The sequence below is a fragment of the Alosa sapidissima genome, chromosome 14 (genome assembly GCF_018492685.1).
Source record: "Alosa sapidissima isolate fAloSap1 chromosome 14, fAloSap1.pri, whole genome shotgun sequence".
NCBI classification, from domain to species: Eukaryota; Metazoa; Chordata; class Actinopteri; order Clupeiformes; family Clupeidae; genus Alosa; species Alosa sapidissima.
The window spans coordinates 31,680,883-31,695,874 of record NC_055970.1 but is presented as its reverse complement, the minus strand read 5'-3'; the positions used below and the strand labels follow the sequence as shown (position 1 = coordinate 31,695,874).

Below are 14,992 nucleotides of genomic sequence, written 5' to 3'. Positions count from 1 at the left end.
TCCATCCCCCACTCTTGAAACTTTTGTGTATGCTTGTTTGGCATGCCTGAGTGTGTGTGTGCGGCTGCACAGAAAGTAGCCTACTGGTGCTGAAAAGGTGAATAGATTGTAGAATAGCCAAAGAAGATGTAGCATTGTTATAAAACCTTTAAAATCTCTAAACAATCACAAGTAGGGCAGTTCATCACAGTTCATCCATTGCAACTGGATTGATGAAAGGTCACTTACACCTGTAGGCTACATTGTATTTGGGAAAAGCAAAAGGTATCAGCATAATGTTATTTATTTATTTATTTTTTTATTTTTTTATGTATTTTGAAACAAAAACATCTCTGTCAGTTCCATGCCGTTTTCAACAGCTATCAAAAACAAAGGTCATTTTTGGATGGATGGATTTTTTGTGAATGTTTCTTCTTCTACATAAGATTTTAGTCATCTTTAGTTCATGTAATACTTTATTGTCAATGCACAAATTAAGTAACAGTAGTCTGAAACGTTATTGTTAATGCACAAATTAAGTAACAGTAGCCTAGTCTGAAACGAAATGCTGTTTTACATCTAACCAGTGGTGCAAATAACTGACATGTCCAAATGGGCCTTGATGAAATGCGTCGCTAGACTGTTCATACACATTTTAACGGGCTTTTGTCCGTTATTGTTAGTGCAAATATAGGCTGATTCATGTTCCCTTGCATTGTTTAACTGAGGTCCATGGCTAGTCTGGCTTTCATCAGACCAAGCTCAATCTTTTAAGAAATCAAAAAATAAATAGCGGGCAGATCAGGCTGGGTTCACCCAGCCTAGTCCATAGGCACCCGATATTGTTTAATTTTCCGATTGAGATATACACGCTCTGGCTATTCTAAATGCAAAAATGCATCAGGGAGTTATGACAAAACGGTAACTAACAAACTAGATCCTAATAGAAAGCTGTTAGCTTCCCTAAGCTACAGGTAGGATTATAAGGTAGGCCTATTTACAACATAAATTGTCAATAGGCTATGCTGGCGACACAAATAAAATCTCCTTTGGAAACCAATGGTTTACGCCTTACAGTATCAAGCAGACTTAAACTGTCATATCGTGGCGAAAAGTTGTAATAACATTCACGCAGCTCCATGAGTCAAGGAAAGCGCGAATGAAGTAGCCACTTCTAAATGGGACCCACTACACAGTAGCTTAAGGTGTTTTGCTAAAGCAGCCATAATGAAATGAAGGTGTCATTGTTTGGATACTTCACACACACGTGCTTTTTAATTTCACAGACTACAACTACCAAGCTGTAATCAAAGCACATCGATTCCCCTCTCACACCCTGCACGCACTTAAAACAAAATAAACAGGCGTCTCAGTCTCACGCATGTATAGGCAAAACTGTATCAGACCGGTGTAACGTTGGTAAATCTTCCATTGCACAGAATGATTTTGTAGCACGTGCAATAAATGACAGTCGAAAGATACAAACAGTGCTGCTATACATTTGCTTGGTATAACCGCATTTATAGTTTTCTACAAATGCAATAAATCAAATGCCTCCATCACTCAACCAACGCTAACGGTAACATTACCTAGGTCCTTATTGATATTACAAGATTAACGTACCTGCAGTAAAAACCAAGCATGTCCGATAAACATCCTCAGATTTATTTCGGCTTCAAGAAGAAATGGGAATTACACTTCATGTGAACATCGTCCTATCCTTATTAGATGTTCGCTGCGGTAAATTACAGTCCTTGTATGAAGCGTCCATTGTTTTTTCCAACCCACTTTTAACTTCCAACAAAATTACGTCTCACTGCAACGATGCGCCATCTAGTGGACAAACGACTACTTCTCGCCAATACTGAAAATGCAGCCATGATGATGATGATGAATATTTATTTTGGCTTTCTTTTAATCCTACTGAATTTGTAATTATGTATCGGCCGTTCTAATACCGATAGTATGTGGGTGCCTGTGTGTGTGCATGTGTATATGTGTGCACCGCCATTTACAGGCCAATGAGTGTACAGTCACTAAATGTACACATAACCTAATTTTTTTAGACCCCCCCATGGATGAAATTCTACGAAACTTGGCATACCCCCGGAGAATGCCAGGTCAATCATACACATAAAATTTGGTGCAGTTCTGAACATCTTAACTGAAGATAGGGTCGATTAAAGCAGAATAATATTGCATTTTCATTTTTTACCGGGGGGTGGGGGTGCAAATCACAAATGAGTGATTATGAGCCAGGTTGATGTGGGCCCTTGAGACCAACATACCATAAAAGATTCTTCATCCTCAGTGCCACGGTTCAGGTAGTTATTTAGGAAAAACTGTTTTTTGCGGTTCAGGGGGCCCAGCACGGGGGGGGGTTGGTGGTGGTTCCCCGGCGACGAAATGAAATTTGTCCGTAAAAGTCTAGTGGGGCTACATACCCACCAAATTTCATGTACCCCGGTGGTTCGGTGTCCCGGGTATCAATGACCAAAAATTCAGGGAGTAGATGACGGGAAAAATTCTTGAATTGTGTGCATGTGTGCGTGTACAAATTTATGTTTATGTGTGTGTGTGTGTGTGTATGTGCGTGCTTGTGTGTTTGCCTGCGTATGTGTGTTTGTGCATGTGCATGCATGCGTACATATGTCTACTGTGTGAGTATGTGTCATACGTATGATTACTGTAAATGTATGTGTGTGCGTGTGTATCTGTTTATGCACATGTGTGCACATGGAATGGGTTAACATGACCCCTGGAGGCAAACATACGGAAAAAATTGGTCATCCTAGGCCCTACAGTTCTCAAGATATTCACAGAGAACTGTGTCTGCCCTACCCTCCTTTCGGGGGGTCCAGTCCAGCGGGGGGGGGGGGCTACAGATCAAAACGAAGAATGACGGTTCCATGCCCACCAAGTTTTGTGTACCCCGGTCTTTCAGTGTCCCGGGAATCCTTGTTGGTGTACGTCACTAAATGTACACATAAATTATTTTATTGTAGGGCCCCCCATGGACGAAAGTACACAAAACTTGGCATGCATTCGGAGGGTGTCATAATGATCCTACACTTTTAATTTCGTGCAGTTTTGACCTTGTCAGCCAGAGATATTGTGATGAAAACACCTAATTTTTTGCTTTTTAATTTTTAACTAGGTGGCGCTATACATGAAATAAGTGGTAATGGGATGGGTTGACATGCCCCCTTAAGACCAACATACATAAAATAGGTGGACCTCCTAGGCCCTACGGTTCTCGAGATATTCACAGAAAACTGTCTCCGGCCACCTACAGGCCAGTTGGTGTACAGTGACATAAATTAATTTATTGTGTGGCCCCCCATGAACGGAATTCCACAAAACTTGGCGTGCATACAGAGGGTGTCATAATGATCCTACACTTCCAATTTCGTGCAGTTTTGACTATGTTAGGTCACAGATACCTTCAATTACAACACCTCATTTTTACTTTTTTGTGTTTAACTAGGTGGCGCTATACATGAAATGAGTGGTTATGGAATGGGTTAACATGGCCCCTTGAGATCAACATACAAAAAAAAAATGGTCCTCCTAAACCCTACGGTTTTCGAGATATTCACAGAAAACTGTGTCTGCCCTACCCTCCTTTCGGGGGGTCCAGTCCAGCGGGGGGGCTACAGATCAAAACGAAAAACGATGGTTCCATGCTATCCATGTGGGGTTACATGCCCACCAAGTTTCGTGTACCCCGGTCTTTCAGTGTCCCGGGAATCATTGACGGAAATTTGGGCATGCGAAAAAAAAAAAAAAAAAAAAAAAAAAAAAAATCTGACTAAACCTATATGACCGCCGCTTCGCTGCGCGGCGGTCATAATAACTACTTTTCATCTGCAGTCCCTAGGCAGGTGACATAGGACAAAACATATATAGCCAGCAGTCATACAGCACTCATACACTGTAAAATTAAACACATAAGGGTGACATATGCATTAACAGAATAAGCAAAACATGACAGACAAACAAAACAAAACAGAAATACATGAAGACAAGGAGGACATAAGGGCAGTACATTGACAGAGTAAACAAACAAAACAAAACAGAAATACATGAAGACAAGGACATTATTCATCCACCTCTATACATTCAGTTGATAGTGAACGTGTGTGGATGATGAAATTACATGTGTGGCAGTTTAAGGTGAGTGCATCTCTGGTTTTCTAGGAGCCACTGTTTTCAGTGAGTTTTAAAAGTGTTATATGTAGGACACTCTCTTATCGGGAGGGGCAAGCTATTCCGTTTACCTCCTACTACTGACAATACGTTTTGGCCAAAAGCGGTGCGTCTGAATGGTGTTATACAGACCCCTTTTACAGAGGCCCGTGTACTACCTCCACTTCCAAGTCTTTGGAGAAAGCCATGCAGCGGAGGGGGGGCAAGATTGTGCAGCACTTTGTATACCAAACAAGCATACTTAAAAAGTGTTTAAAATTGTCAAAGTTTAAAAATGTGTGTCTCTCTAAGATATTGCAATGGTGAAATGACAGTCAGTCTGTGTGCATCAGAGGTGATTTGAACTCAAATGGCCAGGCAGCTACAGGCTACTCAGTTTGTATAGCCTAAAGACGTTTTTGACTTTGACTTTGCATTGCGTGTGCCATGTCTCCGGTCCCTTTAATAGGGTTAGATAGTAAAACACTTATCGCACTTAAATAATTTAAGACAGTTCTGTAGGTTAACAGTCCTCCTCACGGTGAATAAACAGACACACCAGACGAAAAAAAATTCTGAAGAGTGCACTATCTGTACAGTTTGAGTTTTCTGTGAAACTCGCCAATTCGCTGACAAATGTCCGTTACGTAAGACAAAAACATGTTGTTGGGCTGTGATATATAGTCGACGCACAAGTAGGTGAGCATAGTGACCTTTTGGACTGAGAGAGCAACCTCACTTACCACACGGAAAATAGTTTGCTGACAGCACGGAATCATGGACAAAGTATTTGCAAAAAATGGAACAGAGACCCCGGAGCCTGTAAAAGCGGAAGTATCAGGTATCAACTTCAACTGAAACTTACATAAAATATCTACAGTTTCAAAATACTATTACTCATCTAGTTACACTGATGACGGATGGTTATAGTTTATGTCCAAACCAATTGGGATAGCTTGATTTGCATAATTTTCTTGGCGTTGCATTTTTCATTTGCACATGCTATTTCGACGAGAACGATATGGTGACGTTATGATGATTGATTATTGCCAAAATAAAAGTATCACTATAAATATCATTAACTGTACCGTTGGTTTACCGTAGCTGATAACCGCAGGTTGTTATAATTTTCTTGTGTTTCCTGTGTGCGTTCAGGCACAGTTCCTGAATGGTTACAGGGAACCCTTGTGCGCAATGGACCTGGGATGTTCTCTGTTGGGGATACTGCATACAAACACTGGTTTGATGGCATGGCTCTCCTCCATAGCTTCACCTTTAAAGATGGTGAGAAGGAAGGGCAGAGCACACATCACTATTTGCACTGAGTTGCAATGCAATACAACAGCTACTGATAGTGAATGCTGTCACTTTCCAGGTGATGTCTACTACCGGAGTAAATTTCTCAAGAGTGATACTTTCAAAAAGAACACAGGTGCCAACAGGATTGTGGTGTCTGAATTTGGGACTATGGCCTATCCTGATCCCTGCAAAAGCATATTTTCAAAGTAATACCTGAATTTCAATGCAATACATTTTCATTGTTCAGTTGAAATTACAAAGGAACAGTTCTAAATTAATTTACATAAACCAGGAGTAATCTCAAAACCCATGACACTTTTGGCCTCTCCAAAGGGCTTTCTCCTACTTCAGCAATGCCATCCCTGATTTCACGGACAACAACCTTGTGAATATTATACGATATGGTGAGGACTACTATGCTGCATCTGAAGTGAACTACATCAACCAGGTCGACCCACACACTCTGGAGACAGTTGGGAGAGTGAGTTCAAATATGAACACATTTGTATTCAATACAATAGAATAAAAAACATGATTTAAATGTTAATTTCTGAGTTTTCATATGGTTATGTTTTTTGTCAGTGGTGTGCAAGACTGTTCCATAGTCTTTTTGCTTTGTTGTATGAGTTGTGTTTTATGAGTTGTGTGTGTCCACATTATCATTGAGCAAGGTGTGAGAGGCCTTTATAAAGTTATGAAACTGATGAACTGTGATAAACTTTGCTTCAGGTAAATTACAGGAACCATATTGCAGTAAACTTGGCTACTGCACACCCTCACTATGATGAAGAAGGAAACACCTACAACATGGGCACAGCAATTATGGGTTTTGGCCGACCCAAGTACATGATATTCAAAGTTCCAGCCAACGCATCAGGTATCAACAAGAAAAAAGTGTTATGGCCAGTCACAGCAACACATGGACAAGATAACATTAACATATTTTAAGTATGAGTAAATAAGTAAGTATATATAATCTTTTGATCCCATAAGGGAAATTTGGCATTTATCCCAATCCGTGAAATAGTGAAACACACTCAGCACACAGTGAGGTGAAGCACACACTAATACCCGGCGCAGTGAGCTGCCTGCAACAGCAGCGGCGCTCAGGGAGCAATGAGAGGTTAGGTGCCTTGCTCAAGGGCACTTCAGCCGCGGCCCACTGGTCAGGGCTCGAACCAGCAACCCTCCGGTTACAAGTACGAAACGCTAACCAGTAGGCCATGGCTGCCCAACTATTATAGTTAATAGTTTAATTGTTTAAAAACCATTGACATAACAACTGTTGCATTACAGAAATACTGATATCTGTCTGCAGATAAAGACAAGAAACAGCCAACCTTGAGTAAAGTGGAGCAGGTGTGCTCTATCCCCTTCAGATCAGCCCTCTACCCGAGTTACTTCCACAGCTTTGGCATGACTGAGAACTACATTGTCTTCGTGGAGCAAGCCTTTAAGCTTGACATCCTCAGGCTTGCAACGGCCTACTTCAGAGGGGTTAATTGGGGAGCCTGCCTCACATATGACAAAGATGATGTTGTAAGTGACAAATGTACTTTGAAGTACGCACGTTTTCACTTTACATTCCAGATATTACATGACTTGTATTGGTCTGTTGTAGACAATATTTCATCTGATCGACCGGCACACTGGGAAAGCCATTTCCAGAAAGTTCTATGGAGATCCCTTTGTGGTGTTCCACCACATAAATTCTTACGAGGAAAACGGCCATGTTGTGTTTGATCTGATTGCATACAAAGACAGCAACCTGTACGAAATGTTCTACATTGAAAACCTGAAACAGGACACAGACAAGTTCATTGAAAACAACAAGATCTTCTCACCACCAGTCTGTCAGAGATTCGTTTTGCCCATCACTGTTGACAAGGTACAAGGCAGTAAATATCTCTGCATGCAATTTTATATTCATATTCTCATATATATATATATATATATATATATATATATATATATATATATATATATACAAGCACGGCATACTGTACAAGCACGATTTATTTTTGTGGAGAGAATGTGCAGGACTGAGCAGTGGTCATATTTTGTACCGTTTTTTCAGTACATCTAGTTTATATTGTGTTTATTGGTCACACCCTCTCCTTCAGAACACTCCAGTGGGCACAAACCTTGTAACACTAGAGGACACATCAGCCAAAGCAGTGACCCAAAATGATGGCTCAGTCTTCTGTTCACCTGATACACTCTTTGTGGGTAGGTTTCCTTCTTTCATTGGCTATTAGCTTGCTGCATTTGATTAAATAAGCTGTTGATCAAAACGTTTTCCTGGAATCTTATTATATTATGTTTTTTCTCAGGTTTAGAATTGCCACAGATTAATTACAAATTCAATACCAAAAAGTACAGATATTTCTACGGCTCAAGAGTGGAGTGGTCTCCACATCCAAATAAGGTAAGATGCTTTATCAGCACCCGATAAGAACCCCACCCGGCCTTGAACCTGGGTTTCTGAGCTACTAAAACAACCAGGCCCTCTTAGTCAGAGCGCATACTCAACTGTAGTGACGGCACTCCGTCATAAAGTAACAGGTAACACCAAAAACGAATTTGCTCATAAGGGTTACACTATCTGTCATCTTTCCTGCAGATTGCCAAAGTGGACATTGTCACCAGAACTCATAAAATCTGGACTAATGACGAGTGCTACATCTCTGAGCCGATTTTTGTGGCCTCACCTGATGCTGTTGAGGAGGATGATGGTTAGTAGCATGCACAGAAAGCAAAACAGGAACATTATATAATACAATATATAATCTATAATAATATATAATACAGAACAATATGATGTTATTTCTGAGAATTATCACAGAACACAGCATGTGCTGTAATGTAAAGTGAATACCACCCACAACGATTCATAATGCGCCATTAGTCTTCCAAAAATTATGACCTTATTTTTCTTTGACTTCATTTCAGGAGTCCTTCTGTCCTCGATCGTGTCTCTTAATCCTGCAAAACCCAACTTCATGCTCATCTTGAATGCCAAGACATTGGAGGAGATTGCCCGTGCAGAGGTGGATGTGTCTGTTCACATGGATCTGCACGGCTATTTTATTCCTCAGAAGGACAGCAACTGAGCAGGTTTTGGTCTTTGGGTTTAACCGTTTCTTTCAGCCCTTAAAATAGTTATTGAAAACCCTATGTGCTCTGTGATTATTATTAACATTATCGATCAAATCTCAATGAGACAAATTGTAACACATTATCTGTCAAATGTATTATTTACATATGATGCTGCCTATTTATTAACATATAACAAGCCCATAATATAATTTAGTATTTCATTTGTTTTTTAACTTCACTGTCTTCACTAGCTGGGTTTCTATCCAACTTTTTGATGCAAATTTTCATCATTTGAATAGGGACTCCTATAGGGAATAATCTGGAGTAAAACCACCAAGGGTCTATTTATGGATGGAGTTCAAATTTAAATACATTAATCAGAGGAGTTTTGAGATTTTTGCATTAACAATGAAATGGTTCAGTAGTGGTGTGGAGAGGGTCCCTACAGACAATCAAAGTATTGTAAACGTTGTGTACAGAGAGGTTATAATGAGGACTGTTAAGGAAATCAGTGCATTACCTTAAACTTGTCTTTCAATCGCCGGCATCTTGAGAATTCCTAAGTTATTTTCACTCCGGAGTATTGCTTTAAAGCAACACAATGTAGTTTTTTGCCTCAAAGGAAGGCATTTTGATGCTACACTGACTTACAATATGTGAAGTCACATTTCCAATGTGTGCCAGGAATGCCTGGTATTCACCCCTATTTGGAATTACACAGATGTCACAGTTGCAAACGGAAGTTCATGAACGTGAGGAAACCTTGCCATGGAACGTGAGGAAACCTTGCCATGGAACGTGAGGAAACCTTGCCACGCCTCCACTTCCCATTAACCAGATAACTTAGTCAAGGCTCACCTGCTCGCACCGCTTCAGCATTCGCTCGCGCTCGCAGTAGCCACCGGTTTGCTCCCTCGTTTCATGCAGAACTTGCTGCCCATTAAATCCGTCTGTTTACACACTTTCATTTGCGTCTGCACGGGGACTCTTGGAGTGAGGCAGTTGTTGCATTCGTATTAGAGCTGTTATGTAAAGCCCACTCGTTCGTTGAGAGACATGTCGCAAACATGTATGCCAGTTGAAGCCACTTGTTTTGCTGATTGCCTGTTTCTACCTAACAGCTAGTGTTCGGTCGCGTCGGGCTTGTTCATAGATACTTCAGCTCACAGAGTTGCCTCTACCTTTTGGCTTGTGTAACGGATGCCAGCTAGCTTAGCTGTGCTCGTGGAACGTTGGTAAACCTAACTCCCCGGCGCCTCAAGAGTGCTGCTGGCATACGAGCCAGGTTCAACACAATGCAGGTTACACTTGCTTGGAGGCATAGGGCAGGGCTGTAGTCAAGACCACATTTGTCGAGTCCAAGTCAAGTCCAAGACCAGGACTAGTCGAGAGTCGAGACCAAGTCAAGACCGAGTCCAAAGAGGTTCGAGTCCAAGACGAGACCGAGTCCAAAAAGGTTCAAGACCGAGTCCAGGATAGGAAAAAAAGTCTTATGCATGACAGTATCAAGACAATCATTTTGGGTTGTTATTATTATTATTATCTAAAAGCAAAAACAGTGTGAACACACCCAGGATTTGTAAGTGTAGCCATTCCCCTTCTCCAATATTATTATAGGGCTGTCAAACGATTTGAAATGAATTAATCTCGATTAACTCATTTGTAAATGGTGCACTGTCACTTTAAGCCCATTGTGGCCACGTTCTCATAATGATCTTTTTTACCAGCTCCATTGAAATATAGCCTATAGCTAGTCCACAAGCTCTAATATTGTTTGTACCACATGTATTGTACAATATTAACAATGATAAGCATGATATTAAGTTGGTATAAACAGCTTTCATTCCTTTGGAAATAGAAGCATGTAATGACATGATGCTAGCTAGACATTTTCTGTTTGCAATTAAAAGTGAATGATGAGCCTGAGCCAGTCACCTAGCTAGCGATGTGTTTCAATCGGCATATGTGCTTCATGTAAACAAATTATTGAAGACTTCAAGACTCACCAGTTCCATTACACAAAGGCAAAGACAACTCTTCATATTTTTGTCCATTTTTCAAATCACAGTGAGTGCAGCCTACATGTCAAAGTGCCCTGGCTCTCAGTTTAGGCCTTAACTGGTCAGTAGTGGAAATCGGATAAATCAGCAATCTCCTCTAACCTCGTCTTTGTTGCCTTCCTTTTATAAGTTTCTTATATTAAAAAGGAGATATCAATTATCATCAACAACGAAAAGCCAGCTGGAGCCTGCCAATCGTTTTCTCTCCCTCTCGTGTGCGCTCAGACGTGCTCTCAATTAAATGGAGTAGCATACGTTCAAGTTGGATCTTAATGGAGAGGACCCGAAAAGTATCATCTTTATGTAACTGTTGCTGTTGGTGCATTTTGACATTGTAAACGTTATCTAACAAGAGTGAAAAGCAGTTTGCAGTAAAGCTACTATTTATTGGCTAAATGTTGGTTCCTCTTCATCTTCAGCTAACTCCACAGACAGTAAAATAAACTCTCAGGCTTGCGGTTTTAGGTTTTGCGGCTTCCGTTATGTGACATCAGCCCCCCCACAAAGGAAAACACTATTGCGTTAATATTTTGTAACGCATTATGTATTTCAAAATGAATCGCGGCGATTAACACGTTAATTTTGATGGCCCTAAAGACACCTGGACTCGGTCGAGACCAAAAGCCATATTTGGCAAGACCAGTGGCCGAGACCGAGACAAGACAAAGTCCAAATACTAGCGAGTCCGAGACAAGTCCGAGACCATAGAAAAACGGTCTCAAGTCCAGACTCGAGTCCAAGACCGGACTCGAGTACTACAGCCCTGGCATAGGGTGAAATCATAATCAGCAAATATCTCGTGAATCACAATTGCAAACGGCCATGTGTCTAGACGTGACGATTCTGATAAACTAGGCTTTCAGTCGAACTGTCACTTGGGAGAACACTTTGGCGCACTTGGGGAACGGCTCGCCAACCTCCTGTGACTGCCCCAGTCACAGTCAGCTTGCTTGGGGCTGGCCGGTGGGGGGCTGAGCGTGAAGCGGACTGCTGCTGCTTCTGCTGTGGCTGTTGTTGTTGCTGTCACTGTGGGTACGGCGCACGCCTCGCAGAGGCAGAGAGCTTTTTTTAGTGCCTCCGCACTCCTTTGTGCCGCTTCAAAACGCTGCCTCATGTTGCCCCTGGTTGGCCCGAACAATCCTGAGGGGGTCAGTGGCGCGTCGAGCAACGGAACAGTGACAGTGACAGTGTGAGCCACAGGTGACGCACCAGCACCACCAAATGGCCCATCGCCCTGCCCTGCGCCAGAGCAGCGCACCTCGATGCTCGTAGAAAGAGGTCCAGGGCCCTCCACCACTCTGGGGTGGGGTCGAGGTCCCCTCCTCCTCGGCAGGCAACCACATACTCTCCCCCGGCATACACCTGGAGAACGGCCGCCGTATTGAGAGCCCAGCAAGCCTGCCCCACACAGGCATACGCCTTAGATACCTGGCCAGCCATAACCCGACAGGACTTGGATGGTAGTGTCAGCGGCCCTCGGGCTGATGCTCCCTGGGGGCAGTGGTACGCTAGCGTCTACTCCACCTCTGGGAGGTGAGCCAGGCCGAGTATGGCTTTTCCCACGACTTCTGTACCTCCGCCAGGAAGTTGGTTGTGGGTCCAGAGCAGGGATCCACATCCCGCAGCTCCAAGCACACCTCTGCATCTGGGCTCAATTCAGCTGACCAAGGGAGCACCTACACCAGCGTATTACTCTGCTCCGTTACTCTCCTAGCTGACCAAGGGAGCACCTACACCAGCTTGTAGCTCTGCTCCGTTAAACGTCCCACATACTCGACGCACCCGACCAGTAGCGCGACAATGTGACGTCACAGAAGCGCCATAACCATTTATACTCGCGCGTGGTGGTTGCAACACTAGTTGCAATATTCTCCTGAACAGAGGTGTCGCTGTTGTGAAAAGACTAACATTAACTACTTAAACAGCAGAAGAAGCTGCAGTAAGAAACACCAGTAGCTAGCCTCTGTGATGGTACTTCAGACTTTGGTTGCTACTATTCACAACTACCATCATCATTATCATGTAGTTTCCAAGGTGTGTGCACAGGTAGATAGATAGATAGATAGATAGATAGATGGATATATAGATAGGTACTTTAGTCATCCCGAGGGAAATTTTCATAATTTAAACAGTTTAGTTAGCTAGCTAGCTAGCTAGCAGCTGGCTGAGTTTGTGTAATTTCCTGAAGTGGAAAGAGATTTTGTTCAGGCCTTAATAGATATCCTTTGTTTGAAAATAAATCGTTTCTATTCTTTCCTCTTAATTCCATGTGTTGCAACTCTCACTGGTAACTTTGTTAACTTATCCAGCAAACTATTAACAATTCACGACTGTAACAAAACACTGCAACTCGCTTGCCCTCGAACTAGTCCATCTTCCTGTTTCCGCCTTGTCGCGCTCGTCTGAAAAAAAATGAGTGGTGCGCTACACGACCAAAACCCTGGCGCGCCAGAGAGATCTACGTCATTTTGACGTCACATTGTCGCGCTACCGGTCGGGTGCGTCAGGTATGTAGAAGCCATACTCTCCTAGCTGACCAAGGGAGCACCTACACCAGCTTGTAGCTCTGCTCTGTCCCTTGGAATCCTCTCTAATAATTCTACTGCTCACCACTTCTCTTGCTGTTAGTTACAGTATTCCATTGCTTCCAGCTTACCGTAATCGTAGATAGTTAAATTGGGATGTCATCGTGATTCACTCATAAATCGTCAAATCACGGGCCATGAGCCTGCAACTGCACCAGTTCCTCTATTCCCATTGTACTGACCCCGAGCTCTGCAACTGCAAGCTGTATTCCCCTGCACTGACCCGAACTCTGCAACTGCAAGCTGTATTCCCCTGCACTGACCCGAGCTCTGCGACCGCAAGCTCATTGCTCGGCTCGTCATGTTAGTTAACTCTCGAGTCTACCCATTCTTTTAAGATTGGTGCAGCCACCACGGCGGTAAATGACGGTCTTCCAAATCAGGCTGCCTAAACTCAACCGTCTTCATTTTCCCGCTGAACTTTCCGACTTCAAGAAATCTCAGCGAGCACTGTCATACTAATCCCCTGTTGCAGGGTCCTGGCCAGGGGTCCCAATATTACTGGCTTTGTTGAGGTGGTTGGAGATCTCACCGAATGCTGCCAGGGCATTTGCTGCCGGCAGAGCATTTTGGGACCCTGGTCACCAATTATATTAAATGGTAATATACTCTTAGCTCAGGCGCAGGCTGCCAGCGCAGTTCCCGCCCGGCGTGATGCCGTGATGCACTTCGCGACCACGAGCAGTAATGCCGCGCAGAGCTGTGTTCCAGAGAAGCTTGTCAGGACCCTGACTAGTGACCTAGACAAAGCACTCCCACATTTGTTCTATCTGGCAAATTTCGGATAGTGAACGCTTGAAACAGTAACAACTCTTTTTTTTAAACACGTTTTAGTCCATCTTATACACACCCATTGAAACAACAAAGAAAATCCAAAAATACAGACTTTTGTGTAATTATTCCATATCTTGTGTAGTCATTCTATATCAGAACCTCTGACATACAGTCCAAATAGTCAGTGTTACCTTTCATTTGAGACCAGGATTATGCTTCTACACCTAGAGGTTGCCATACAGTAATGCTTTTATTGGCAGTATACATTTTGGGTAACCAAAAGTATCAAGTGAGAGGGCTGAAATGTGGTCAGTTCAGAGATGCTTGTTATCCGGCAGAAAGAAAAAACAATATTATAGCCTCTGTAACTCTGTGCCAGTACTTCACACAACTATTCTGACTGTCTCCTAAGAAACTACAGGGTCTCAGCCTTCTACAAAATAAAGGCCCGTTCTTAAAAGTGTTAATGATTAACTTTGACTTATTGGTTGATATTGGTTATGATTATTCTTAATTAAGAAATATTATTTACTTACCTTGTTGTTATGTTAAGGTGACCTTTGTCTTTGTGTTTATCTTCTTGTAAATGTTGTCTTCCCTTGTGCGTATTGAATGGTCTAATCAGCCAGTATATATGTTCCCCGGCGTGTTATTGTAGGAGGTCAGTTCTTTATGTTCAGTTCTGTTTGAGTCAACATTATCTTTTGATTTGAGTTAAGTTCTGTTTTGTAGCTCTAGGCCTAGACCTATCTCTTTCAAATTAGTTGAAGATTTTGTTATGATTTCTAGTTCTGATTTCTGACTGTTTTATGTTTTGTCAGAATAAACGTTTCTTTTGAAACGTTATCCCTGCATCCCTGTTGCCTGGCCCTCACATATTTACTTATTATTATTATTATTATTATTATTATTATCCATTATTATTATTATTATTCATATATGGTTTTCCTGTTCTGCTTCGGATTCCTTGGTGGACTGGGGTGGGCCAGACCTCATTTGGTGCTTGGT

At 42.3% G+C, this 14,992-nt stretch overlaps 2 protein-coding genes across 2 annotated transcripts in view; one reads left to right on the top strand and one right to left on the bottom strand.

The window, feature by feature from the left end:
• The window catches only part of pkd1l2b (polycystic kidney disease 1 like 2b), a 28,566-nt gene extending 23,619 nt beyond the window's left edge, over positions 1 to 4,947 (bottom strand). Inside the window, exon 1 of the mRNA XM_042061823.1 lies at positions 4,911 to 4,947. The gene's annotated coding sequence lies outside the window, so the exon portion shown is untranslated. The remainder of the gene's footprint in view (positions 1 to 4,910) is intronic.
• On the top strand, positions 4,917 to 9,965 carry LOC121681880 (beta,beta-carotene 15,15'-dioxygenase-like). The gene is made up of 11 exons (XM_042061824.1): positions 4,917 to 5,008; positions 5,323 to 5,451; positions 5,543 to 5,672; positions 5,800 to 5,947; positions 6,196 to 6,343; positions 6,785 to 7,005; positions 7,088 to 7,354; positions 7,590 to 7,695; positions 7,800 to 7,894; positions 8,090 to 8,201; positions 8,419 to 9,965. The coding sequence occupies exons 1-11, from the start codon at positions 4,945 to 4,947 to the stop codon at positions 8,577 to 8,579; spliced, it is 1,581 nt and encodes a 526-aa protein (XP_041917758.1). The 5' UTR covers positions 4,917 to 4,944; the 3' UTR covers positions 8,580 to 9,965.
• The last annotated feature ends 5,027 nt before the right edge of the window (positions 9,966 to 14,992 follow it).